This window comes from Panthera onca, chromosome C1, assembly GCF_046562875.1.
Source record: "Panthera onca isolate mPanOnc1 chromosome C1, mPanOnc1 haplotype 2, whole genome shotgun sequence".
In the NCBI taxonomy this organism is placed as follows: domain Eukaryota; kingdom Metazoa; phylum Chordata; class Mammalia; order Carnivora; family Felidae; genus Panthera; species Panthera onca.
In genome coordinates, this window is record NC_138346.1 from 32,598,648 (window position 1) to 32,626,537 (window position 27,890).

Genomic DNA, 27,890 nt, shown 5'->3' on the forward strand with positions numbered 1-27,890 from the left:
ATGTGAGTTCCTTTTGATCCACAACTTTACCAACATTTGATGTTTTCAGTGTTTTAGATTTGGGCCATTTTAATAGGTTGTGTAGTGGTATCCCGTCTTAATTTGCAGTTCCCTAAAGACATATGATATTGAGCTTATTAGCCATAGGCTATTAGCCACGTGTGTATCTTCTTTGGTGAGTTGTTCATTTGTGTCTTTTACCCATTTATCGGGTTCATTTTCTTGAGTTTAAGAGTTCTTAGTATATTTTAGATAAATAGTCCTTTCTCGGATAAGTCTGATAAATATTTTGCAAATATTTTTTCCTAGTCTGTAGCTTGTCTTATCCTCCTGAATATTCTTTTTCTTTTAAAAATGTTTTTTGGCTTTGGAGACAATTTTTTTAACTTCTGCAGAATAATTATAATGTTATAAAAGTATTTGGCCTTTTGAAGTTCATGTTTATATTCCAAATACACAAAGCATTGATTTTGCATATCAGTCTTTCCTCACCAGACTTTGAGATTTAAATTTGCTTTTCAGAGACATGAAGTAAAACTTGAAAATATGCCTTGATAAATTTTTCTTCTCTGTAACAGCCATTCATACTAATACAAAGATGTGGGAAATGAGCCATGAGGAACATAAGATCATTATCCCATTGAGAAAACATTTGTAAGACTCGTGCTTCCTTCTTTCCTCTCCCCCCACCCAAAAAAAAAAAAACAAAAAACCTGTCAACTGATTTCATAAAAACCACTGGAAATGCTAGTATTCAAAATTCCTTTCTAGAGTAGTGCTGTACTTAGAAACCCAGGGTTTGGTAATTTAATAATGGTTTGTTTCTCTAAGACACAGAATTCTAGAAACTTAAGTTTTAATGACAGTAGCATAGTTTTCTCACTGTATAGCCTGCATTAAAAAGAAAAAAGAAACTTACTGTGAAATACACAGGCAACATATTTTATGTTGTTTATTTGCATAAAGGGGGGGATACAGGATTTAATCCTTTAATCAAATGAATATACCTAGAATAGTCTAAGAATCAAGTCTTATCTTACCCCCTCCATTGTTAAAATAAAGTTCTTTGTTCCCTAATTGGGTTTACAGATAGTATTTCCACGCCTCGGTTATTATGTTAATTCACTGGCTCCTTTCATTGAAAAAGATCTGATTTCTGGCAAAGGAGCCCAGTATCTTCTCTAACCACTATTTTCTTCTCTGTTCTACAGAGTAGTAACTATTAAGCTTGAAATGAGGGAAGATAGCCTAGATTATGAAATGGAAAGAGAACAGTTCAGAAACAAGAAAGACAACAATTTAGGAGAACAGGGAGTAAATCTTATAAATGAAGTTCGTTTTTGTTTTTGACTATGGAAACTTTAGCTTTTTCGTGAAGAGTAACACATGGATTGTATTTTTTAATCATAATTCAGAGCAGGTAAAGTTGGCTGATATAACCAGGGTTTTCTTTTGTTTTAAGTCTTATATTAAATATAGGAATGTATAAGATGGTAGTATATGTTTTTCTTAGATATTTTCCAGAGTAATCAAAAGCTTAGAAATAGAAAGTAATCCTTCATAAGTGAAGATTTACTTATATGAGTTTTTCTCAACTGGAGATTAAGGCTACAGTATACAATGGCCTATTGCTGGAAAGTACAGGTAAGTACCAGTATTACAGTACTATATGTTATTTTAGGAAAAACTAAACTGTGTAACTGTAGTTGTAGTTGTTGATAATTTTATTACTACTTATCTAAATTTTATAAAGAAGTTACTAGAAATTAGATATTTGGAAAAGTATATTTGAAATTATATTTGAAATTTTAAAAATTTCATCAGTGAGTTAGTAGAAACAAATTTGAGTTTAACTGACATAAGACATTGGTTATATTGTATATTTTTTAAGGTAGAATGAAACCTAGTGTATAATGCATTCTTCTCTATCTGAATTGGTATATTAATGAGAACATACCTGTATTTTTTATTAGGGACTTTTATGTCAGTGCAAAGAAATAAACTGATACTTTTTTTTTTTTTTTTTTTTTTTTGCTGTTTATGATGAAGATACATTTTTAGTATAATAGAACAAAACATTAGTATGCAGAAGATTGCCCAGACTTCAGAGGCAAGTGTAAATTCAGAGTTGAAGGATTGTGCAGGTGTGACAAACTGGCAGGACCATACACAGCACATTATGCATTCCTGTTTCTCCTACCTCAGAACCTGAAATTTATCTGCTTCAGATTGATAGATTTACTACATTACAGATTGCTTTTCCTTTAGAAGGTGGAATCTGGTCTTATAAGAGATCTTCAAGTCTTCATCTTAAAAATGTTCTTTGTATGTCTATCTTACTTAGTGAGTAGGGTTATTTTTTAAATGTGCTCTATGTAAGTGGCTGAAGTTATATTCTTACTAAAATTCAATGCTGGCAAACATCCTTAAGATAAAAAGACTTTTCAAAAATTCTCATTATTTTAGCATCAGTTTACCTGAAGTGCTTTGTGTTCACAGGAAGAACAGGCAGCAAAATTGAAAGCTGAGAAGATCAGAGTTGCCCTGGAGAAAATTAAAGAGGCTCAAGTGAAAAAGGTGATATTTGGGTGTTTTCCTGGTTTGGGATTTTTAAAATCAGATTTATAAAAAATTGCCTTGCTTATATACTATACTTCTAAGGTACAGAGAGATAGAGGGGTATTTCTTCCTAATAACATTTTCTGCATGTATTTTTGGAGATAAAATGTATTATAGAGAAATAACTTTGTTTTAAATTCTAAAACACAATTGTCTTGTGATAACCTTAAAAATGCTTTAAATTTGTTTAGGTAGGTTATTTGATACCTAATTTTAGAGTTTCTTGCATAATAAAGTCATTATTTGTGTTTTAATTTATATTTAACTAAGAACATTACTCAGAACATTGCTTGATATTGGAAGAAATTTCTAGAATGCCTATTTTTCGGTTTGTTTTTAATTTCCTTTTACCTGTTATAGTTGGTGATCAGAGTTCACATGTCTGACGATAGTTCTAAAACAATGATGGTGGATGAGAGGCAGACGGTGAGACAAGTGCTGGACAACCTAATGGACAAATCCCACTGCAGTTATAGTTTAGACTGGTCACTCGTAGAAACCATCTCTGAATTACAAATGGGTTAGTAGTATAATTGCTTTACTTACTTTTTCGTTTCTATGTAATTCTAACAGCTTGTGTGTTAACAAAAACACTTTGAGACATCTATATATATTTTTTTCTATATATAACTTTGGATTTCATACACTATCTTTTTTTTCATCAAGTATTTTGAGATTTCTTTGAATGCAAGATCATTCCCAGTTCACTTCAGATCTTACGGCTAAAACTTTTTTTTTTTTAAGTAAGAAAATACTTTTTCCCTTAAGTAACTGCATAAATAGACACACTTGCTAAAAATCATTATATCTATTCACATTTGTTCTGAGTTCCTTATTTTTTTAAAAACAAGTCTTACCTTTTTTTTTTTTAATGTTTATATTTGAGAGAGAGACAGAGTGCAAGTTGGGGAGGGGCAGAGAGCAAGAGAGGGAGGGAGACACAGAATCTGAAGCAGGCTCCAGGCTCTGAGCTGTCAGCACAGCCTGACGCGGGGCTCGAACCCACAAACCATGAGATCACGACCTGAGCCAAAGTCCTATGCTTAACTGACTAAGCCACTGAGGCATCCCTGTTTTGAATTCCTTAGACCAGCATTTGACTTTTAAAAGGGAAAACATAAAACATCTTTTTTATTTTTAGCTAGATGTACTAAATCTTAGTTTTCTATGATTTGTAATGTAGTGTGGTATTTTCTAATTTTAAAAATTCCTCATTTTTAATGCCATCATGGACTCTTTAAGAAGTTTTCTTTTTATATTATTAGTTGTGTGATTATAGTAACCTGGCAATTATTATTTTATTAGGTATTATTGAATCAGTAATCAATTTCAACTTTATATTTTATTTTAAAAAGTATTTGCATTGCTCTTCCTATCTCTTGTATCTTTAAATATTTCACAGCAGTTTCCAGCGAAATAAAAGTTTAATTATTCTTTGGTCACAGAACACACATACATCACCCCCAAAACTAAGCCATAAGTTATTAGTTTATTAACATGTATAAAATGTATTCTAATAATGCTGATAACTATTCTGAGAGAATTAGAAAGGTTTGAGTTTATAGGTATGGCATCATGGTACACAGAAAATGTTTGGATGCTAGTTTTTGGAATATGTCCAGAGCTATAGGTTAAAGACCCATATATGTAATATTTCTCTATTACAATTAGCTACAGTATCTTAACAAACTGTTAATTTAATCATATATGGCACAGTGCTTCAAACATACATACTTCAGACAGTATGTGATCACTCAGTATTTGTTGAATGAATAAAACGAGGGACTACTAAGTACCCAAAATAAGATGGTGAAAACAAATTATAAGAAGTGTCAATTATTCAGTTAAACAGTAAAGATTATTAAGGATGAATAAACAAAATGTAAAATGCAGCTGTTTGCCAAAGACCTATTACCTACAGACACAGAAAGATTGAAAGTAAAAGGAGTGTGAAAGATACTCACTAAAAAAAAGATAATTATGTTAAGATCAGACAAAATAGACTAAGCAAAATGCATCACTAGGAAAGGAAACCACACATCTTCACCAGGAAGATGTAATCATTCTAAATGTTATCTAATAATGGCATTACAATGTATAAAGCAAAAGTTGACAAAACTACCAGGAGAAATTCACAAGTCAGCCTTTGTAGTAGAACTTTTTCACCTAAGAATCTCTTCAGTGATCAGTATAATCAAGCAGACAAAAAAGGATATAGGAGATTTGAAAAATAAGTTTGATCTAATAGACATATTAAGAACACTAATAACAGGACAGTGTGCATTCTTTTCAAGCAGAGATGGAATATTTTCAAAAACTGATTCAAATGTCAGTCCATAAGCACCTGAAAGGAAATTTCAAAAAATCCATATCTAGGATGTGTTCCTTGAACATGGGTTAATATATAAGACATGTTCTTTGATTCCTAATTAGAAATTAGAAATTAGAAAATACATCTGTTTAAAATTAAAACCAATAGACCAAAGAAGAAAACATCTTGGAAATTTTTTAAATGATAAGAACTAAATACTATTGGGAATACTTAATATAAGAATTTATGAAATGCAACTAACATGCTGGGGGATTTTGGTGTTTGTTTTTTCAAGGGTGGGATGGCAAAGGCTGAAGGCTGAGGAAGACGCAAAAGTCAGAAGACCTAGATTTTAGTCCTAATTCTTCCATGTAGCATCTGTGTGACTTTGCTGAAATCAGTTAACACCACTGGGCACATTTCCTTATATGAAAATAGAGGGAAGACCAGATAATCCCTAAGGGCCAGGGACTATAATGTCAGTTAAAATTGTGTGGTTCCGCTCTGAATTACTTCACAAGGTTGCATACCTTTGATGCAGGTCTGATGAATACTAACAAAATATTGATATTTTATCTTGGGACAGAGAGAATCTTTGAAGACCATGAAAACTTGGTTGAAAATCTTCTTAATTGGACAAGAGATAGCCAAAACAAGCTTATATTTATGGAACGTATAGAAAAATATGCACTTTTCAAAAACCCACAGGTGAGACTGAATAACTTACAGAAGCCATGATTTCTAAATGTTCACCTTATTATTCTATTACTTTTAAGTTAATAGAGTTTAAAACAAAAAACAAAAAACTGACAACCACCTGGTTGGAGCATTGTGGTTGCAAAACCTCATGGGAGCATTCACTACTGCTGAAGTGGAAGGTCTGCTGGGGCCCTGGTGTCAGGCCTCAAAGAGGTTACCAGTCTCACAGAGCCAGATGGGGTGAGCCTTTGGGGCATCAGAAGGAACTCCAGGGAGATACCAGGTTTCTCCTCTTTGTAATCCAGAGCTGTTGAACTCAGCTATTTATTTGGTGAGCTTCTCGTCTATCAAAGAAAAGTACTTTCATATTTAAGTTCTCTACTTCCTCCATTTATCCAGTTGACACTTTATTTTGATTTTTTAAAAAATCTCAATAACCTTGATTATAAATGATTCTACCTTCTAGTTTAAGTTACCTTGATTTATTTGGCATCTTTGCTTATTTCAGAATGTTTAATACTTCCTAACACAAATATTTTATAAAAATCAGTAGGTAAGAGAAAACAACTCCACTATAAAAGGAAGTAATGAAAAATGGTTGCAGTGTTAAAAGTATTAAATAATTATCCTTCAGACAGCTTAATCATGATACATTTTTACCAGATATTTTTAGTGAACAGTACACATTTGGGAATATTAATAGATCTTTTTATACGTGATTATGAAAAAGTTTAGAATTAGAATTCAGATTTTAGTTGAGTCAAGCAAATGATATAATGATAGTCTGAGAGAATTGAGAATTTCTTCTCTTAAAGCCAGAACACAAATTAAAATTTTTGTATCTGGATCACTTAAGCTTAGCATATTTTAAGGAAATTTGCCTTACTCTACTAAATTTGTAAACCTTTAAGGTCCTTTCATCAGTTGTTGAAAACATTTGCCATCTGTTACATGTGATACCACCTCTGGATTTGGGGCAGGGCTGTTTATGGAATAGTTCAAGATATTGGGTAAAATGAGGAGGAGGAGGCATTTTAGCCCTGATGCTCATGCACCAGTTACTTTTCAGAGCAGTATTCCTCTCATTCTATACAAGAAGACACAATTGCGAAATCTCTAGAAGAAATCATATATGCACCTGTTCCAAGGGAATAATAGGGTGGGTTTATTCCTTAACTTTCATTTATTTATTTTTCCAGAATTATCTTCTGGGGAAAAAGGAAACCGCTGAGATGGCAGATAGAAATAAAGAAGTGCTGTTGGAGGTATGACTCTTCACTCCCCTCACCCTCTTTTTTCCTGCACATTAAAATATTAAAATGCTAAGTACCTTTTTTGAAGTTGAGTATATCAATGCTATATATTCATAATTGCACTTGCAACTAGAGAAGCCTGTATTCCTCCATATCCTGAGGGGGAGAATTCAACTATGTGACTGTTAGGCCACTGAAGAACCTCTTAAAATCTGTTATTTTGCCAAGTAATATATCAGTGGACTAAAAAGGAGTCATGAGCTGTTAGAAGCAGACAGGTGGGGAAAAAAGGCTAGTCAATGAAGGACATGACTGTGGTGTTTTATCTATTTACCCAAAGAGAAATTTGAATATACTTAGTTATTTACAGAATACTTCAAGCCTTACCTTTATATAATTCAAATAATTTTATAAATCATGATCTTTTAAGATGTACACATATATACATACATACACACACACGCACACACACACACATACATACGCCCCAATGTTAATAAAATAAATTCAAACATAATTCAGTTTTTTGTTTTTTGGCCTTTGCTGATTTTAGAGAACTAAAATCAAAGAAGTTAGTATATTTAAAAACCAGAATAAACTTAGTTAGCAAAAAGGCAATTAGGAAAATGAAGATCAACACTTACCTTTTCATAGTAATACTAGTTACAATTAAAAATCCTCTTTAGGGCACCTGGGTGGCTCAGTCGGTTAAGCGTCCGACTTCAGCTCAGGTCACAATCTCGCGGTCCGTGAGTTCGAGCCCTGCGTCGGGCTCTGGTCTGATGGCTCAGAGCCTGGAGCCTGCTTCCGATTCTGTGTCTCCCTCTCTCTCTGCCCCTCCCCTGTTCATGCTCTGTCTCTCTCTGTCTCAAAAATAAATAAACGTTAAAAAAAAAATCCTCTTTATAATTCCTGATTTCTCTGTACTTGGAGAATAGAGCAATTAATTTAGGTTCAAAATATTCTATGTTAATATTTAGTGAGGATTTCTATTTTTCTCTTACCAAATACATAACTGATGTTTTAATTACATTTTTATCTAATATAGACATTAGAATTCATAATTTTGAGTTTACATTGCTTTCAACCTAGTTTTAAATCTTTAGAAAATAAATGACCTCTTTGTTTTAGAATCATATAAATTGATAATTTTTAAATTGTGAATTTTAATTTATCACTTAGCATGTTGCTTTCTTTTAAAATTTAGTTTGACAGCTAATCAAAATGTGTTGTTAATTTTGAGAAAAAATCTAATGCTTATGTTAGCTCTGAGACTTTTATTAAATTTAGTGTTATACTAATTTATTAAATTTAGTGTTACAGTGTAAATGCTGTTTACAGATGCATTTAAATCCTGTTACATGCAACTCAGTTGACAGTTCAGCTTACTTTCTTCAAAACAGTGTTAGGTAGGGACACCTGGGTGGCTCAGTTGGTTGAGCATCTGACTCTTGATTTTTGACTCAGGTCATGATCTCAGAGTCATAGGATGGAGCCCTGAGTCAGGCTCCACCCTGAGCATGGATCCTGCTTAAGATTCTTTCTCTCCCTCTGCCCCTCTCACCTGCACCTGCATACCCATGCTCGCTCGTGTGCGCGCGCTCTCTCTCTCTAAGTTAAAAAAAAAAAGGGTGGGGGGTGCCTGGGTGGCTCACTTGGTTAATTAAGCATTCAACTTTGGCTCAGGTCATGATCTCATGGACCGTGAGTTTAAGCCCCATGTCAGGCTCTGTGCTGACAACTTAAAGCCTGGAGCCTGCTTCAGATCCTGTGTTTCCCTCTCTCTCTGCCCCTCCCCCACTCCCACTCTGTCTTTATCTCAAAAATAAACATTTAAAAAAATTTTTTTTTTAAGTGTCAGGTGGAAGTTCATAGGGATAGCCATAGTTGTTTCACAATAAATCTACATGATGTTTAGAATAGGATGTTCTAACTGAGGTAAAATTAGCAATGTGGTTTTACTACAAAGCCATTTTGGTTTATAGTATCATGGATTTTACAGGCTAAACACAGTTTTGTTTTGAGAATCAAAAGATCACATGTCTTTCCAAATCATCTTCTTATTTTAGGAATGTTTTTGTGGAAGTTCTGTAACTGTACCAGAAATTGAAGGAGTCCTGTGGCTGAAAGATGATGGTAAAAAGTCCTGGAAAAAGCGTTATTTTCTCTTGCGAGCATCTGGTATCTACTATGTCCCTAAAGGAAAAGCAAAGGTGTGTCCCTTCTGTTGGCTTTTGAGCTTCCTCATTATGGCAATTGATTTTAACCTGCAGTGAGTATGCTGACAGGGTGAATCCAGGCTCTGATGGTTTCAACTCTTGTAGGACACACAGGATACTGCTTTGTTTATTGATCTGTTATAAAGAAAAAGACCCCTGAAAGTGGTCACACTTTGGTCATTCATTGGCACCATCTCAATCATCTTGTCACATTTGAAATCATACTGTTATTTAGTATTTTTGGAACTTCTGTCAGAGTAGGTTTTGCTTGTTACTGTTTGGGGAGAATACAATTTTGGGATTATAGGCATTTCAGCCTCACTGGGATAATATGCTCCTGCTCAGGGCCCGTTTGGTAGCTGTCACTTCTCTGCTTACTAGGGACCAGCACTGTTTTAAACTCTTCACAGCATCATCTTATCCAGTCTTAACCACCATCCTAAGAGGTATATTTTGTTGCCTCTATTTAAGGTGAGGAAACGCTGACTTAAGAATCATTGTACTTGAGATATGCATTACAAGCACTGAACTACACGATTCTTTTTTTCCAGAGCTCTGTTATACTATGTTGTATTTAATATACTATATTATATTTAAAGTCTCTTTAAAATGCCACCCTTTCCAAGTAAGTGTGTTCATTGTGAATGGCAGGCAGTAAGTGAAATGGACTGCCTTTTTGTTGCATTATGGATAAAAGAAGGAACATTTATAGAGAATCTCACTGTCTTGTTATCTACAAAATATCACTATTTCCACGAAGCAAAATTTTTATTCTCCACTAGAAACTGTTAACCAAGTATGATATTTGCTTCTTTATATATTATTGTTCATTCAGTCTTTTGGGTGTTTTTATCTTAGGTCTCTCGAGAACTGGTGTGCTTTCTCCAACTGGATCATGTCAATGTTTATTATGGACAGGACTATCGGAACAAATACAAAGCACCCACAGATTATTGTCTGGTGCTAAAGGTAAGCATGTTTCTCTTTTTAGGAATTAAAAAAAAAATGTAATGTTTATTCTTGAGAGAGAGAGAGAGAGAGAGAGAGAGAGCGAGCGCAAGTGAGCAGGGGGAGGGGCAGAGAAAGAGGAGGACACAGGATCCGAAGCAGGCTCCAGACTCTGAGCTGTCAGCACAGAGCCCGACATAGGGCTCAAACTCATGAACCGCGAGATCATGACCTGAGCTGAGGTTGAATGTTTAACCAACTGATGCACCCAGGCACCCCTCTTTTTAGGAATTTTAATTGATGTTAGACATAGAACTAGTTATTGGACATTTTAGAATAGTTTATATCTCTATTAAGTATACTATTTTTGCCTTCTCTTGAAGTTTTGAAGAGAATAGTGAAGGATGGTAAGGAAAAGAAGTATATGCTTAAACCACAGCTGACTACTAACTCAATAGCCCTAATTAGATTGATGTTGCTAAGAAATGGATACTGTATAAGCTTTGGGTCAGAATATACAAAATATTTAACTTTTAAATTTGAGATTTTTATCTAAAAGCAGGCTAATTTTAGGAAACTTAGATCAAAGCCAAAAGTGGGAAATGGGTATTTTGTGTTTTAGTTCTTTTCCTGTATTTACCCAGCAGAACCATCAGGGGGCAGTGTGCCCAATTTCAAAGTGGACTGGCTCATATCTGGTCCAGAAATGATTTTTGTCACTTTTTCCAGCAAACCATAACCCTGCTAGCCAATGCATATATTATGACCCATCTGAGCTGCTTTTAGTGAGTTTCTTCCCTCTTTTATCCAAACTTTTGAGCTTCTCACACTGACCATAACTGTGCTTTTGAGAACTGATATTTTTAGTGCATTTTTAGTAATCTTTGGAACACTGATAAAGAAAACATTTAAAAATTCAAGATAGGGGCACCTGGGTAGCTCAGTTGGTTAAACATCCAACTTCAGCTCAGGTCATGATCTCATAGCTCATGGGTTCAAGCCCCAGGTCGGGCTCTGTGCTGACAGCTCAGAGCCTGGAGCCTACTTCAGATTTTGTGTCTCCCTCTCTCTCTGCCCCTCCCCTGCTCGCACTCTGTGTGTGTGTGTCTCTCTCTCAAATATAAATAAACATTTAAAAAAGTAAAAATAAAAGTTCAAGATAATTATGGAGATGACTTAAATTTTCCTCATTGGTTCCATCTTAGTTACCTCTTGGGTAACTACTTATGTCTACATGTTTATATCATTGATTTTTCTTTTCTCTGAGAATTGTCAGTTGAGTTTGGGGGTAGAGTTTTCATTGCTTTGGTAAAATTAACTGTATTGTAATGGTACCCCTTTATTAAATAATCCTTTCCTGGAGAATACCACTGTATCATTTAGGTTATAGCAACAAAGAATTTTTTAAAAGTCATTACAAAGTAGCTCAATCCAGTAGTTTTCAAAATAAAGTCCAAGCTCCCTGGGAGTCCCTGAAACTCTGTCAAGGGGCCTGTGGTGTCAAAATTACTATTCCGGTAATGCTGAGATGTTATTTGTCTTTTACACTCTCATTCTCTCACAAATGTATTGTGGAGTTTTCTAAGAGATTACATGACATGTGATGATAATTTTGCTGTCTTAGGTAATGGAACATATATTTGTATACTTTTGTATTTTAATTTTTCTCAGTTTTAATTTCTTATAAGGTAAGTATCAATAGACATAACCCATATAAGTGAAAGTTATTTAGGGGTCTCATAACATGAAGATAGTAAGAGTTGCCTTACTCCTTGAAATATTTCAAGGAGTCAGGGTTGTAAGAACCGAAATTTCTTCCTTCTTTCCCTATTCCATCTTCTGCCTTATCAGCTTATCCTCAGGCTGGCTTACTTCACAGGTACAGATGACCACTGTAGTTCTAGGCATCACCTGGATGATGGATCCATGATGCAGTGGATCTAGAAAAATCCAGCAGCAGAAGAGGGACTATTACTCCCTGTATTTGTCTAAGAGTGAGGAAATATTTCCCAGGAGCTACCAACAGTCCTTCTCTTGAGAATCATTGGCCTGAGGACATGCGTACCTTTTTTTTTAAATTATTTTTTAAATTGAAGCACAATTATCAGATGGTGTTTTAATACTTTCAGGTGTACAATATAATTCAATAATTTATACATTTCTTCTTGCTCATTAAGAAGAATGTACTCTTAATCCCCTTTATTTCTCCTGTCCCCCCACCCATGCCCCCTTAACCACCAGTTCTGTGTATTTAAGAGTCTGTTTTTGTCTTTTTTTCTTTGTTCATTTGTTTCTTAAATTTCACATATGAGTGAAATCCTATGCTGTTTGTCTTTCTCTGACTTATTTCACTTAGCACTATACTCTCTATGTTCATCCATGTTGCAAATGGCAAGATCTCATTATTTTATGGCTGAGGAATACTCCTCTGTGTGTGTGTGTGTGTGTGTGTGTGTGTGTACACACACCATGTCTTATTTATCCATTCATCTATCAGTGGACATTTGGGTTGCTTCCATAATTTGGCTATTGTATATATTGTTACAGTAAACATAAGGGTGCATGTATTTTTTTGAATTAGTGTTTTTGTTTTCTTTGGGTAAATACCCAGTAGCAAAATTACTGTATCATATGGTAATTCTATTTTTAATTTTGAGGGGAAATTCCATACTGTTTTCCATAGTGGCTGCACCAGTTTGCATTCCCACCAACAGTGCACAAACGTTCCTTTTTCTCTATATCCTAACACTGGCTATATCATATGTTTTCGATTTTAGCCATTCTCACAGTTGTAAAGTGATATCTCATTATGGTTTTGATTTGCGTTTCCCTGATGATGAGTGATGTTGAGCATCTTCTGTGTCTGTTGGCCATATGTAAGTCTTATTTGGGAAAATTCTGTTCAGATCCTCTGCTCATTTTTTGATCAGATTATTTGTCTTTTTGGGTATTGAGTTGTGTAAATTCTTTATATACTTTGGATATTAACCCCTTATTTGACACATCATTGGCAAATATCGTCTCCCATTTGTAGGTTGTCCTTTTGTTGATGATTTCCTTTGCTGTGCAGAAGCTTTTTATATTGGTGTGGTCCCAATAGTTTGTGTTTTTTTATAATTTTTTTTAACATTTATTCATTTTGTGGGGTAGGGGCAGAGAGAGAGGGAGACAGAATTAGAAGCAGGCTCCAGGCTCTGAGCTGTCAGCACAGAGCCTGACATGGGGCTCGAGCTCACAAGCTGTGAGATCATGACCTGAGCTGAAGTTGGATGCTTAACCGACTAGCCACAAGGGTTTATTTTTTTTCTTTTATTTTCCTTGCCTGAAGAGACATACTCATAAATATGTTGCTAGAGCTGATGTCCAAGAGATTACTGCCTGTGTTTTCTTTTAGGAGTTTTATGGTTTTCAGGTCTCACATTTAGGTCTTTAATCCATTTTGAGTTTATTATTGTGTATGGTATAAGAAAGTGGCCCAGTTTCATTCTTTTACATGTAGGTGTTCAGTTTTCCCATCACCATTTGTTGAAAAGACTGTCTTTTCCCCATTGTATATTCTTGCCTCTTTTGGCATAGATTAATTAACCATATAAGCATGGGTTTCTTTCTGAATTTTATATTCTGTTCCATTGATCTATGTGTCCTTTATTTGTGCCAGTAATACATTACTACAGGTTTGTAGTATATCTTCAAATCTGAGATTATGATACTTCCAGCTTCATTGTTCTTTTTCAAGATTGCTTTGGCTGTTTTTGGTCTTCTGTGGTTTCATACAAATTTTAGTATTATTTGTTCTAGTTACATGAAAAATGCCGTTAGTATTTTGATAGCAATTGCATTAAAGCTATAGGTTGCTTTGGGTAATATGGGCGTTGTAAGATTTGTTCTTCCAATCCATGAGATTGGACTGTCTTCCCATTTCTTTGTGTCATCTTCCATTTCTTTATCAGTGTTTTATAGTTCTCGTAGTACAGGTCTTTCCTTGGTTATGTTAATTCCATTATTTTTTGGCTTAGCCTAATCAGAATGCACACCCTAAGATGAGGGATTGACAGACTCTCAAACAAAATTGAGGCTCTTTCAGAAAAGAAGTAGGGGAGAAGAGATAGCTGTGAGGAAGGCAACAAACAGTGTCTCTTACAGCCAAAATTAATTATGACCACTATTATTTTAATCCCTTTTGCAGCTCACAGAATTCTTAGGTCAGGAATATTTTTGCTCAGAGGAGTTGTTCGTTAGCTTATATAGTAATTTATGTACTTCATATTTGCTTTTAGTGAAGTAGGTTAAGCTGAATTCATATATTTATATTGCCTACCTATTTATATCTAAAAATGTTCAATGTACTGAAACCATACCGCTAGGCACAAATAGTAGTAAAAATAATGGCTGTCATTTATCGAAGAACTCTAGGGTAGCAGACACTGCGCTAGAAGCACTGCATGACAGTGTCACACAGATCTGTTCTAGAGTCCCCATTTTTCAGATATGGAAACTGAGGTTTAGAGGGATCAATGTTCTTGAGACGACACAACTGTTAGTATTTAAGACCTGCCTTTTTTTCCTGCAAAGTCTGTACTAGATTTTGCCTATGTAAGTATTTTTATTCTTGGGCATATGAGTTCTAACAAACCCAAAAATGCTGCCACACAGGATCTACACAAATGTAAATATTTATAGGGTCTGATTCTACTTATCACCTTTGGGCTATAATGACTGAGTCAGTTCTTCCAGTAAAATGCAGGATACAGGAAATATAATACACACTTGTAGAAAGTAATAAAGCACATTGTTTAGTAACTAGTTTATTTTTTTATTTTTTTAATGTTCATTTATTTTTAAGAGAGAAAGACACAGAGTATGAGCAGAGAGGGAGACACAGAATCCAAGGCAGGCTCCAGCCTCCAAGCTGTCAGCACAGAGCCAGATATGGGGCTCAAACCCACGAAACATGAGATTATGACCTGAGCAGAAGTCCAACGCTTAACTGAATGAGCCACCCAGGCGCCCCTTAGTAATTAGGTTTTTTGTTTTTTTTTTTTTAATTTTTTTTTTTTTAATGTTTATTTATTTTTGAGAGAGACAGAGACAGAATGCAAGTGGGTTGGGGCAGAGAGATGGGGAGGCACAGAATCTGAAGGAGGCTCCAGGCTCCGAGCTGTCAGCACAGAGCCTGATGCGGGGCTCGAGCTCACAAGCTGTGAGATCATGACGTGAGCTGAAGTCGGACGCTCAACCAACTGAGCTACCCAGGCGCCCCAGCAATTAGTTTTTTTAAAGGCATTAATAAAAATCATGGGAAGAGTTTACTCATGAAATATGACAATGAGGGAATAAATAGGACATACGTTATCTATTATCTGAAAGAGCTCCGTACATGTTGGATACATGTGTATGCGTGTATATACGTTACTTAAAGGAGACTTACATTTCTAAAATACATATACCCTGGTAATTGTTAGAATATAGCTCATCTTACCCAGGTCTAAATGTTTATTCCTAAAGAAATGAGGCAAAGTAATTTATTTTAGTATGTTAGGTAAGAAGGAAAAAATGGTTAATATTTAGAGGTGGAATATGAAAATGAACTTCAAACACCATTATTAAAAGAAAGATGTTATATGATAATGGTGGAAGTAGTAGGATTGAGTGTTATGTATTTTGTTTTTTAACTTCTTACATGTTAGTGAGAGAATTAATTTTCAAGCCTATTTGTGTTGCCAAAGTAATAAACGGGTAGTATATATTCAGTGGTTTTCCTTTGGCACTTGGACTGTGATTTTAGAGCATTACTTTTACTTAGTTTTAAGAATTACCTGTCTCGGGGCACCTGGGTGGCTCAGTCAGTTAAGCATCCAAAACTGGCTCAGGTCATGATCTCGCAGTTTGTGAGTTCCAGCCTTGTGTCGGGCTCTGCTGGCAGCCTGGAGCCTGCTTCAGATTCTGTGTCTCCCTCTCTCTGACTCTCCCCCATTCATGCTGTCTTTCTGTCTCTCTTAAAAATAAATAATCATAAAAAAAAAAAAAAAAGAATTCCCTATCTCAATCGAATTTTTGGCATAAACAGAGAAAATTAATCTGATAGTACAATAGTAATCTGGAATTTCCTACTGTATTCTTAAATATTTTTATTTAATTATTTTTATTTAATTCTCACATTTTTCCTTTGTTTTTTTAAGTGTATTCATTTTTATTTTGAGAGAGAGAGACAGCAGGGGAGGGGCAGAGCGAGAGGGAGAGAGAGAATCCCAAGCAAATTCCATGCTCTTAGCACAGAGCTCAGTGCAGGTCTCAAACCCACGAACTGTGAGATCATGACGTGAGCTGAAATCAAAAGCTGGAAGCTTAATGGACTGAGCCACCCAGGCACCCCTCAGATTTTTTTCCTTTATGAGAGAATGCAAACCTTCCAAATCCACATCGTTTTAAAGATGAAATGATAAAATAGCTGTTAATTTGTTTAGGGGAACAATTTGATTATATGTATATATGTGTGTGTGTGTGTGTGTGTGTGTGTGTGTGTGTGTGTGTATATATATATATATATTTTTTTTTTTTTTTTTTGCAATCTTTAAGAATCTAAATGTTAAGCTTTTGGTTTTTGACAAAGAATGTTTCCTCCACACTTGCTCCTAGCTCTTGTGTGATGTTTACAGTGGTGGAATGATAATGGGGGAAAAAGAGGAGAGAGGCATCATTTTTTGGAAGAAGATATCACCACAAATAAGACAGAAGTATGACATTATAATTAAAGGTACAGGCCCTGGAATGGATGGCATGGTTTCAAATCCTAGTTCTTTCACTAATAAGCATGAATATGTGAGCAATTTGGAGTACTGAGCCTCAGTTTCTCTTCATTTGGTGAAGATAGTAATATGTAACTCATCAGGTTTTCCTGAGGAGGGAATGCACTAATTAATATATGTGACATATTTAGCATATTGCCTGGTATGTACTAAGTGCTCAATAAATGCCACTTTATATCTCTACACCCAACATAGGGCTCAAGAGCCCCATGACTCCTGATCAAGAGTCCCATGCTCTATCAGCTGACCCACCCGGGCACCCCAATAAATGCCAGTTTTAAGAAAATAATATTTTGGTGGAACAGGCAACTGCCTGAGGTATTATTGCGGAGCCTGGGTGACCGTAATGAAGGCTATAGAAGGATTGTCTCTATTACGTGGAAGGTAAAAAAGAGAAGTTATGAGGTCCAAAAATGAACTTTAAACTAGCAGGTAATCTGCAGATACTCAAATAATCATATCCATAGTATTCTTCAGGGTGTTATATGGATTCCCAGGTTAGAGAAATGAGAGGATGGAGGATTGTTTCTCTTTGATTTTCTCTGATATTTTATTGATAAAAATACTCCCTTAATGTAGAGAATGAGTAGAACACAAACGCTCAGGCAGGGCCACTGCTGCAGTTGAATGCCCATGCGTGGTAGGTAGCCCTGCTCTCGGGAAATGGAAGGAATCAGTCAAGAACGGTTTGTGAATCACCATAGAGGGGGTGGTGGCAAAGGCTGAGTGCCACCTTGTAGACCTTTGTTCAGATGTCCACACTGTGTCCTGTAGGCAGTGCCTGAGTGAAGCAGGAGATGGAGAACAGCTACTCTTCAAGAGCTAGCTGGCAATACTGAAAAAAGCTCTTTTTCAGTCATCCCATTTTATCTTTTTTTTTTTTGTTAATGTTCATTTTTGAGAAACAGAGACAGAGTGAGGGAGGAAGGGCAGAGAGAGAGGGAGACACAGAATCCAAAGCAGGTTCCAGGCTCTTGAGCTGTAAGCACCCAGCCCGACATGGGGCTCAAATTCATGAACTGCGAGATCATGACCTGAGCTGAAGTTGGACGTCTAACCGACTGAGCCACCTAAGCACCCCATCCCATTTTATCTTCTGCATGAACTGTGACTTCTGTTTTGCTCACAGTATATCCCAACACCTACTTAAAGATTTGGCTAACAGTTCTTAATATTTCTGTTACATGAATGAATGACATAGAATTCTTCTTTCTTATATGGAAAATACATCTCCTCTACCTGTCCTCCTTTACTTTTTCAAGATTGCTATGGTGGTTTATTATAATGTAATTTAATAAGGATGAGGAAATATATGCCAAGAGAAGGCCGTGGAACCTATAGAATTAGGAGAGAAAACTGTTAAGTATTGTTTTGCTAACCTCTTTTTGCTGAGGACTTATTGTTTAAAACTTTGACTATAGCCTTTAGTAACTAAATTGGTTTTGGTATTAAATGTTTTATTATAGGAGCTGAGCTTTCTAAAGCAATGCATAGAATAAAATAAATGGATTTAAATTTCTTACACTGTAGACCAGAGAGATGGATCTTTTTTTTCTTTTGAGAGAGAGAGAGGAAGAGAGAGACTGATGTGCATGGGGGGACGGGGAAAGGGAGAAAGAGAATCCCTAGCGGAGAGTCCTTTGTGGGGGCTTGATCCCACAACCGTGAAATCATGACCTGAGCCAAAATTTAGAGTCAGATGCTCAACCAACTTATTTTATTGATCTCATGGATTCCCACAACAAATGTGGTTAGAGAATCTTTAAAGCCTCTCATAATTGAACATAATCGTAAATATTTCCCCAGGTAAAACATAGCCATTTCAAAGTTTTTTCAGAATAACTGAAAAAAGAAGTAATAAATTAACAACCATTACATCCAGAACCAAGTGTGATTTGGGGCTTTTCTTTCCAGGTTGTGGCCCAGTAGAGTTAAAATACCTTCAGCCCATTCTAGCACTTGCACTGTGTAGTTGGTCTGGTCAGTCATCTCCCATCCTAGCTGCCGCTGAAAAGTACATTGGATTGTGAAAACTCATTCTGATGATGCAGTTGAAAGGCTGCTCATTCCTTGGAGGGTACGTGCTGTGGGTAGAAGGGGTGCAGAGCAGTGCTCAGTCCACAAAGGGGGCACCACTGCACCAGGTGTGAGCACCCACTTCTGTCTTAGGTGCTGTGTCCTGCACTTCACCCACTCCACCCATTGGTTCACCTCCACAGAAGCTCTAGAAGCTTTACCGAAGATGCTCTCATTTGGAGTCTTCTGAACTCATGATTCCAATGGGTTCAAAGTGAAATCAGAATTTTCCCTTTCATAGTCTTACAGATGAAGAGTTATATTGATTTGTTAACCTTGATGGCCTCTGTTTCTCTGAAATACAGAAGGTATTTGGGAATTAGCCATGACATGAAGGTATTTTTTACCTTGCATATATCTTGACCTAAAATTTAACATAAGTTTCTTTGTAGTTTATTTTGTAAAAATTCTTATGGGCCATTTTATTTGGCCTTATGCCCACATAAGAGGTTTAAATTATTTTTGGCCATTACTCTAATGGCCTATAACTTGTCAGGGTATGTTTCAGCTTTGATAGAGTTTTTCTTTAGTTCTCCAGGGGACTGAATTAGACTTTGCCTTTAATATTGCAGCACCCACAGATCCAGAAGAAATCTCAGTATATCAAGTACCTTTGTTGTGATGATGTGAGGACCCTGCATCAGTGGGTTAATGGTATTCGCATTGCAAAGGTAGGGTGTTTTTGTTTTGGTTTTGTTTTGTTTTTGGTTTGATGATAGAATATGATGAGATGTTTCATGTGGTTTTGATTGTCATGACAATTCTAATCGTTTCATGTTTATGATTTTGTCAGTGTTTTCTGAGTTTTATGTTTGAAATGTCTTCTTTCCTTGGTGAGGAGATAGACATTTAACAGTTGGTATCCATGAAATCATACTGCTGGTAAAAGTGTAGCATCAGAGTGATTTATTTTGGCTCTGGAGAACACATTACATGATTGTCCTGTAGCAGAGTTTAGCCTAAGTCAAAGAAAGTTTTTGAGAATTAAATTGCTTCAAGGTGGGAGTAGGGGGATGAATAAGCAGGACACCAGATTTTTAGGTCAGTGAAAATATTCATACTCTGTGTAATACTGTAATGGTGAATACATGTCTTTATACATTTCTTCAAACCCCGTAGCATGTACAACACCAAGAGTGAACCTAAGGTAAACTATGGACTTTGATTATAAGGTATTAATATAGATTCATTGATGGAAACAAATGCACCCTCTGGTGGAGAATGTTGATAAAAGAGAGATTGTGCATGGGTAGTAGCAGGGACATATGTGAAATTTCTGTACCTTCCTCTCAGTTTTGTTGTGAATCTAAAACTCTTTAAAAAAAGGAAGTTCTTGAAAAAAATTTTAAGGACATCTTGAAGAAGATTATACATAATACATGAAGGAATATTTTTGCCCATTAAGTAAAATAAAATTTATTATAGCTATAAAATCAGAGTTGCCTTAGGAATAACAAAAAAAATCTTTATATTGATAAGGAATATGAATGAAGTGTTAATTTATTGATATCTTTATTAAAATGAAAAATAAGAGTAGATTATAATTTACTGGTAATAAAATAACTTTTGAAGTATTTATAGGTATTAATTTTAATGCAAACTATGAATCAGTAAACAGAAATGCATCCCGTCTTACCTCACCCATCTGTATCATACCCAGTAAAGTTCACGTCACCATTTACTGCCTTCTGTTTAGTATGGGAAACAGCTCTACATGAACTATCAAGAAGCCTTGAAGAGGACAGAGTCGGCTTATGATTGGACTTCCTTATCCAGCTCCAGCATTAAATCAGGATCCAGTTCTTCGAGCATCCCAGGTAGTTTGAAACACTGAAAGCACTATTTACTGCCAATATGAAGATATCTCTATGAACCAGGCAGACCTGGTTATTTCAGCATGGTTGTTAAAAGCAGAGCTATACCTAATGTCTAAAGTATAAAATAAATTTTTTGGTGATTAGAGGGGACAATATCATGGGCTAGATCACAAATGTATTTGAAATGGAACAGCAGTATAGAGTTGTAAATTCAGGAGTGTTGTTATATATTTGTAAAGTTTATTTAAAACTCAGTCATAGTAGGGCACCTGGGTGGCTCCATCAGTTAAGTGACTCTTAGATCTCAGCTCAAGCCATGACTTCATGGTTTCATAGTTAAAGCCCCACATCGGGCTCCATGCTGACAGTGTGGAGCCTGTTTGGGATTCTCTCTCTTCCTCTTTCTGCCCCACCCCCTATGCTCAAGTAAATAAATGGAAAAAAAAAAAAATCATACTGCCAAAAAACAACTGTTGATTCATACTCAGGGGTAGAAAAGTTCCTTGGAGAAAGTCTCCACACTGAGAATCCATGATGAAATTGCCCTCCTTCCCCAGAGGATTCCTGACATTTCAACAGAGTGGAAATAACTAGAATTAGTTCAGTATCACAGTTAAGGAGGCTGTTTAAGTCATCAAACTTAACTAAAGTTTTCACAGAAAATCAGTGATACTCAAAAGGTACTTATTTTCAGATTCCCACATCCTTAAAGTATGCAGTGATCACACCTAAAAATGCTTCTTTCCCTTCAAAATATTTCATGAATATGAGTAACTATGTCCTCTAAAAGCAGAATGTTTTTGTTTGTACTTACATATTATGAAAGAAATAATGACTTTAAGAGGTATTTGAAAAAAAAAAAACCTCTCATTATTTATTAGTACAACATATGAATTAATCTTTTACTGTGTTTTTACCAGGCTATGTGTATATGCTTTAAGAAAATTCTACTTTTCAAAATCTATTTTACTTTAAGATAAAATAAAAACATGGACTTTTATTTTATGTACTTAAAATAAAATTTTAAGTTTATTTATTTATTTTGAGAGAAACAGACACAGTGCAAGTAGGAGGGAGGGAGAGGGAGACAAAGAATCCCAAGCAGGCTCCATGCTGCCAAGTGCAGAGCCTTTCGTGGGAGTAAACTCACGAAACTGGGAGATAGTGACCTGAGCCAAAACCAAGTGTCAGACGCTTAACCCACCTACTTGCCCCAAAATACAGGCTTTTTAAAAAAGAAGTATTTGACTAAAAAGTTGTATGACTTTATTTCATCTCTAAGAAACAAAATGAGAATGTGTATACATACATATATTTCCTAGTACTGTCCACAGAGAGGGCTAGGAGTGGTGACACCCCAGTGGCAGTGAAAATACAGAGAGCCTAGATCTTGGTTTTCTAATTCCATTTTCCAGAACAAAAGAACTAGGGCTCTTTGGCAGATGGCTGATTCTAGGGCTGTGGCAGAGAATAAGAGGAGCCTGGAGCAGCTTGTAATGAAGGAAGTGCTCAAAAAACACAGTGATTAGTCTGTGCGAAGGGACACAGGAGCCACCTGAGAGAGTGTCCAGGGACCAAAGCTGTAACAGTTGGAACAACAAAATAAGATCATAACCCAAATTATAAAATAAACAGCCATCAGTCCACATGGATATAAATTCTTGAATAAATAAATGGGGAAGAGACAGATCTTCTGGATGGAAGAGTTCTAAGTGGTTTGTGCAGACACTCTTCCCTCAAGGAGATGGAGCTTAATTCCCCCCTTAAGTGTGGGTTGGCAGAGTGACTTGCTTGCCAAGAGGATGGTTAGGTGTGGGGGAAGGGGAGTAACTGTACAGTGCAGAAACCTGACAAAAATTAGCTCAGCCAAGTTGTCAAGGTCAGTGTCTTCAGTAATATGTCCTGTTGATAGCATGTACCCTTTACATAATGTGATGAAATTGGCACTTTGCCTCTCTTGGTCTTCTTCCCCAAATTTCATAACTCAATCTAATCAAGAGAAAAACATCAGACAAAATAATAATTGAGAGACATTCTCTAAAATACGTGACCTGTTACTCCTCAAAACTGTCAAAGTCATCAAAAACGAAGGAAGTCTGAGAAACTGTCATAGGAGACATGACAACTAACTAGAAGTGAAGTCCAAAAAAAGCTTGTGGAGTTTAGTTAACAGTGATGTATCCGTGTTGGTTCCTTTATTGTGGCAAATGTACCAGGGTAATGTAGCAACTTAATAATGAGGTAAATTGGGTGCTAGGTGTGCAGGAACTCTGCTAGCTTTGCAACTCTTCTATAAATCTAAAACTCTTGTAAAAATGTTTATTAAAAAGGGAAGACACTTTTGAGACAATGGATTGAGAAAGACAAGGTAAGAATATGTCACAAGTAAGATTTTAGAAAAAGAAATTCAAGGAAAGATTGAGAAAACAGACGCCATAATATATTTTTTTAAATTTATATAGCATTGATGCGGGTTCTTCCACACATTTTATGACATGGTGTGGTGCCTTTTCCGAGTCCAGCATCATCCCTTCTTATACAGTGTGTTAAGTATTATGCAGCCTTGTAAATATAAATTGCAAAATCATGTGCATTCATGCTGAAGAGAGCTCAAGGATTCACATATTCCAGCCTCTTATCTTACAGGCTGTTGTCCTGAATAGCAGTTAAATAGGGACATACACTAGTGAAGTCGCAACTTTTTAAAAAATATTCAGCAATTACACAAGAAACAAGTGTTGTTGAAGTTATGGAGAAAAAGGAACACTTGTGCATTGTTGGTGGGAATGCAAATCGGTGCATCCACTGTGGAAAATAGTATGGAAGTTCCTCAAAAAATTAAAAATAGAACCAGGAATCACACTACTGGATATTTACCCAAAGAATGCAAAAACACTAGTTCAAAAGGATATATGCACCCCTATATTTATGGCAGCATTATTTACAATAACCAAACGGTGGAAGCAGCCCAAAAGTCCATTGGTAGATGAATGGATAAAGAAGATGTGGTATACACACGCACACACACGCACACATAATGGAATATTATTTGGTCATAAAAAATGAAATCTTGCCATTTGGAAGAACAAGGATGCAGCATGAGAACATTAGGCTAAGCGAAATAAGCCAGAGAAAGACAAATACCATATGATTTCACTCATGTGGAATTTAAGAGACAAAACAAACGAACAGGAAAAAAGAGACTCAAACTAAGAAACAGACTCTTAACTATAGAGAACAAACCTGCTGGTTACCAGAGAGGAGGGGTGGGGGAGTGGGGGATGGGTGAAATAGGTGATGGGGATTACAGAGTACACTTACCATGATGAGCACTCAGTAATGGGTAGAATTGTTGAATCACTATACTGGACACCTAAAACTAATATAACACTGTATGTTAATATACTGGAATTAAAATTAAAAGCTTAAAAAACACTCAGCAATTAGATGGTGGAGAAAGAAGAAAACAGAGTAGGTTTTATCTCATAGCTTATATTTTTGCCTTGAGGATATGTCTTGACTTTATCCATAGGAGTTTGTGGCTGTCATCTGTGTACTTCTTTGGCTACCTTGGCTGGACTTGATTAATAAAGCAATCTGATAATAACCCCCCCTTCACCAAGTATTGGATGGGACTACTTTAACACCTGAATCTCCATCATTGAGCTAGGTGCTTCCTTCTGCATGGTTATCTTGCCTGACTTGGGGTCCAGTGACTTAATCTCCCCAGTTCCCTGGATGTCAGATTGCAGTGTACCCTTCACCATACCCAGCTCCCTCGAAGAGGTGTTCTTGCCTTACCAGGAGGCCAGGCTGCAGTGTGGCTAGCTGCCTTGTGGTGCCAATACCTGAATCCCTAGAAAACACTTCTCACACAGGTGTAGTTCTAAGTAGTAGTCACTGCAGGCAAAAAAGGAAGTAGTCTTCATGTATGATCTGAAGTTGTAAGTGAGAACTCTCTAGGATGGTCTGAAGCAGGGGTGTATACAAAGATTGAGTCTTGGTGTAATGAAGATGTGATTGGAAAAAAAAATTCAACTCCTCTATTGGTAGTTTACTGATTCTCTTAATTGCTAGGAGTTCTTACAAGAAGTTTTCAGGATACCAGTAATGTTACACGAGCCTTTCATTGTAACGGTCAGCCTGTCATGGTGAACTATTTAAAAAGAATCAAGATTTCCTATTAGCCCTAAGATAAAAATTTTCTAGTGGAAGGTCCAGACAGTGTTTATATGAAATGAGTTTGAGTAAAAGTAACTTGTTGCACTGTGGCGTAGCATCTTGTCTTGTGTAAAAGAGCTCTCTAAGTGTGCACATTCACATTGTCACAACAATGACTTATTTAATCCTATTTTTGAAAATCTGTTTTAAAGAGTCTCAGTCAAACCATTCGAACCAGTCTGACAGTGGAGTGTCTGACACTCAGCCAGCAGGACATGTCCGCTCCCAGAGCATTGTGAGCTCCATCTTCTCTGAAGCCTGGAAACGGGGCACTCAGTTAGAAGAGTCCAGCAAGGTAGGTAACACACTTGTGTTCATTGATAGGAAGAAATCTGTTTGACGTTTCATGGGTTTAGTTTGTTGCTCTTTTATTCCCTGGTTAGGACTCTCTGGGCCCTATTTCAGTATTCTTACTTTGACTTCTCCTCAAAAATGAGTATCTGTCACTTGACTCTAATGCCCTAAGATCTCAAACTAGCAGTTTAACGACTTTATCAGTGGCTCACATTTTTAAGAAATAACAATTTCTTCTTTTTCACCCTTAATCAGTTTGGATGGAGTAACGCCATTTAGTGCCAGTGCCCTAATTTTGTTCCAGAGAAGCTGCTTATGGTGCATTATTTGTTATTAATTTAATTTAGACTCACTCCTTTGTCGTCTTTTCCTTTATGCTTTTTTGGCATTTCTCTGCACATTGATGAATTCTCTCAAATTTTAGTATATGTGGAAGACTAAATTCAGATGAATCCCCTTAAAATTTTGGATCCCTGAGCTTTGTATGGTAGTTTTTTCAATGACACTGAAGGACGAGTATGATTATTGCAAGACTATTCAGAAATACAGAGGTTCTTTAGCCCAAGTAGAAGACATCATATCACACTACCTGTGAAGTTCTGTGGGCAGTGTTGTGTCCCAGCTGTCCTTGCCCTCTGAGCAGGCAGGAGTCCACACCATCACCAAAGGACCAGTGGCACACCTGGCCTGACTGTTGTGTTTTTACCCAATAATCATTGTGGTTTTTCTTGTTGTTGTTGTTGTTGTTGTTGTTTTGGTCTGAATCACTTTACACAAGTGTGTTCACCAATGTGAATTAAACAGATATTTTCCCTTAATTTATCCAGTTATTTATGTATGTGGTTGATAAACTGGCCCTCGGGAAGAGGCATTAGTAGGCTGTTAGTAGTAGGCTCTTAGAGGCATTAGTGGTAGTGTGGGGATGGAACACTTTGTCTTAGAAATAAATATTTGAGAATTGGTTCTAATGACCTAAATTCTCACAACACTGCCAGTTTGTTTAACTCCCATATCAGGGGTTCATACGTTTAAGAAATTATGGTCTGCCTTTCCCCACTTAATCAATTTGGGTGGAACAGCCCTATCTGGTACTAATAATTTTATATATGTAGAAAAGCAGATTTATACAATTCAGGTATCTAAAGAAAAGTCTTCTCCCTTACTAAATTTTTAATGGTGTTCTCCATGTGCATTTGAAATGAAAGGCCAAGGAAAACAAAGGTCCAAATGCTGTGTGATGAAGCAGCATAGTTCGCCTTAGTAGTTTCAGGAGCGTGCACCCTGCTGTGTAGGGGTTCTAGCCTGTTTGTCTTGACCCCCCACCCCTGTGTTTCTTCTGTTACCTCAGCCTCAGGTACCAAATGAGAAGGCCAGCACAGCTAAGGTCTGCACCCCTGCAGCAGCCAAGACAGGGTCAAGTTAAGGTCAGGGACTGTTCCTTGGAAACACATTAACCTGGGTGACTCCTGTAACCAAATCTCCCAAACTAATGCTTTTATTTTGTGCAGTTTTTAAAGAAACATGTGAGTGTCCTAATGGGCATTAGAATTCAGCCTTCTAGTCTACTAACCTAAGCATTTTTGACGCTAATTAGATGTCATTCATAATTTGGAAACAAATGATTTATATTGGATATTCACAGTTTGTTCAAAGAACCTAAAAGATGTACCCAAACTTAATAAACCAAGGGTCCTTCTTTTGCTCTTTTCAAAAGTACTTGAACCACATTCTTGTGTGAGTTGGCTCCGTGAAATGGATGACCAAATGTGGTAATTCAGGCAATGCCAGAGATGCCCAGATGGGCTGGTCAGCAGGTTGTTGGCAAACTCTCATTCCCATTTCTTGATATATCTTCTTTACTCTAGTTTTCAAAGGTTTCCTCTCATTTTCTCCTGGCTTTTTCTGTGATGGTATTTTAATGATCTTTTGCTGTAATGTTTATGAAGCATTTCTTTATGTATTTTCCAGTAACACAAATGTAAAGAATGCCCCCCCCTTTACCTGCATTGCTGGACTTCTGTGCATGTTGGATGCAAATGTCTCACACGAACACGAGTGTGTGTGTCAAGCTCATTCATTCCTGTGTGACTGTGCACGCCTGCTGAACATTCTCATATTCTCACGTGTCCGCTTGCTAGCATCAAAAAGCCATCCTCATTCCTCAGGAGGCCCTCCACCAGCACTCCTAAACCCAGTTATGGCATCTGCTTGATGTGGATGCAGCCACAGACTGAAAGGTGAACTCGACCCATCACGTCTCCACTTGCCACAGTCCGGGTGGGGTCTGTGCTCGGAGGTCCACCCACGGGGGTGCCCATTCAGGGCAGGTGTGAGAAAGTCAGGGCTCAGAAATCAGGCCGCCCGTCACCCGTCAACAGCTTTTGCAGCAGGACCTTTTTCCTAGATTGTTAGGCAGTCTTGCCGTTTGAGAGTAGTGCTGGGTGATCAAATGCTGTGCCTTGCTGCCCAGGGAGTCCGATTTTCGCCTTTGTGATGTCCCACTGCTGAGTCCTTTCTTGCATGTCCCAGATTCCTTGCTGTTTAGTTTTACGCAAAGCTTACCTCTGTAACTGTTGTGTTTGTTGTGTTTTCTCTCTCCCATCCCACTACCCCTTTTATACTCCTTT

General features: G+C 36.6%; 1 protein-coding gene across 9 annotated transcripts in view; it reads left to right on the forward strand.

Annotated features, from left to right (window-relative positions):
• RAPH1 (Ras association (RalGDS/AF-6) and pleckstrin homology domains 1) overlaps positions 1-27,890 on the forward strand; it is a 155,401-nt gene that overhangs the window by 69,831 nt on the left and 57,680 nt on the right. For 7 of the 9 annotated variants that reach the window (XM_078450964.2, XM_078450963.2, XM_078450965.2 and 4 more), the window contains 9 exons: positions 2,500-2,577; positions 2,980-3,139; positions 5,517-5,638; positions 6,829-6,894; positions 8,952-9,095; positions 9,960-10,070; positions 19,504-19,602; positions 20,628-20,748; positions 25,122-25,264. In XM_078450964.2, the coding sequence (XP_078307090.2) occupies positions 2,500-2,577; positions 2,980-3,139; positions 5,517-5,638; positions 6,829-6,894; positions 8,952-9,095; positions 9,960-10,070; positions 19,504-19,602; positions 20,628-20,748; positions 25,122-25,264 (1,044 nt within the window). Of the gene's footprint in view, positions 1-2,499; positions 2,578-2,979; positions 3,140-5,516; positions 5,639-6,828; positions 6,895-8,951; positions 9,096-9,959; positions 10,071-19,503; positions 19,603-20,627; positions 20,749-25,121; positions 25,265-26,611; positions 27,190-27,231 lie in introns of those variants that run through there. The other 2 variants (XM_078450968.2, XM_078450971.2) reach the window with 2 other exon arrangements.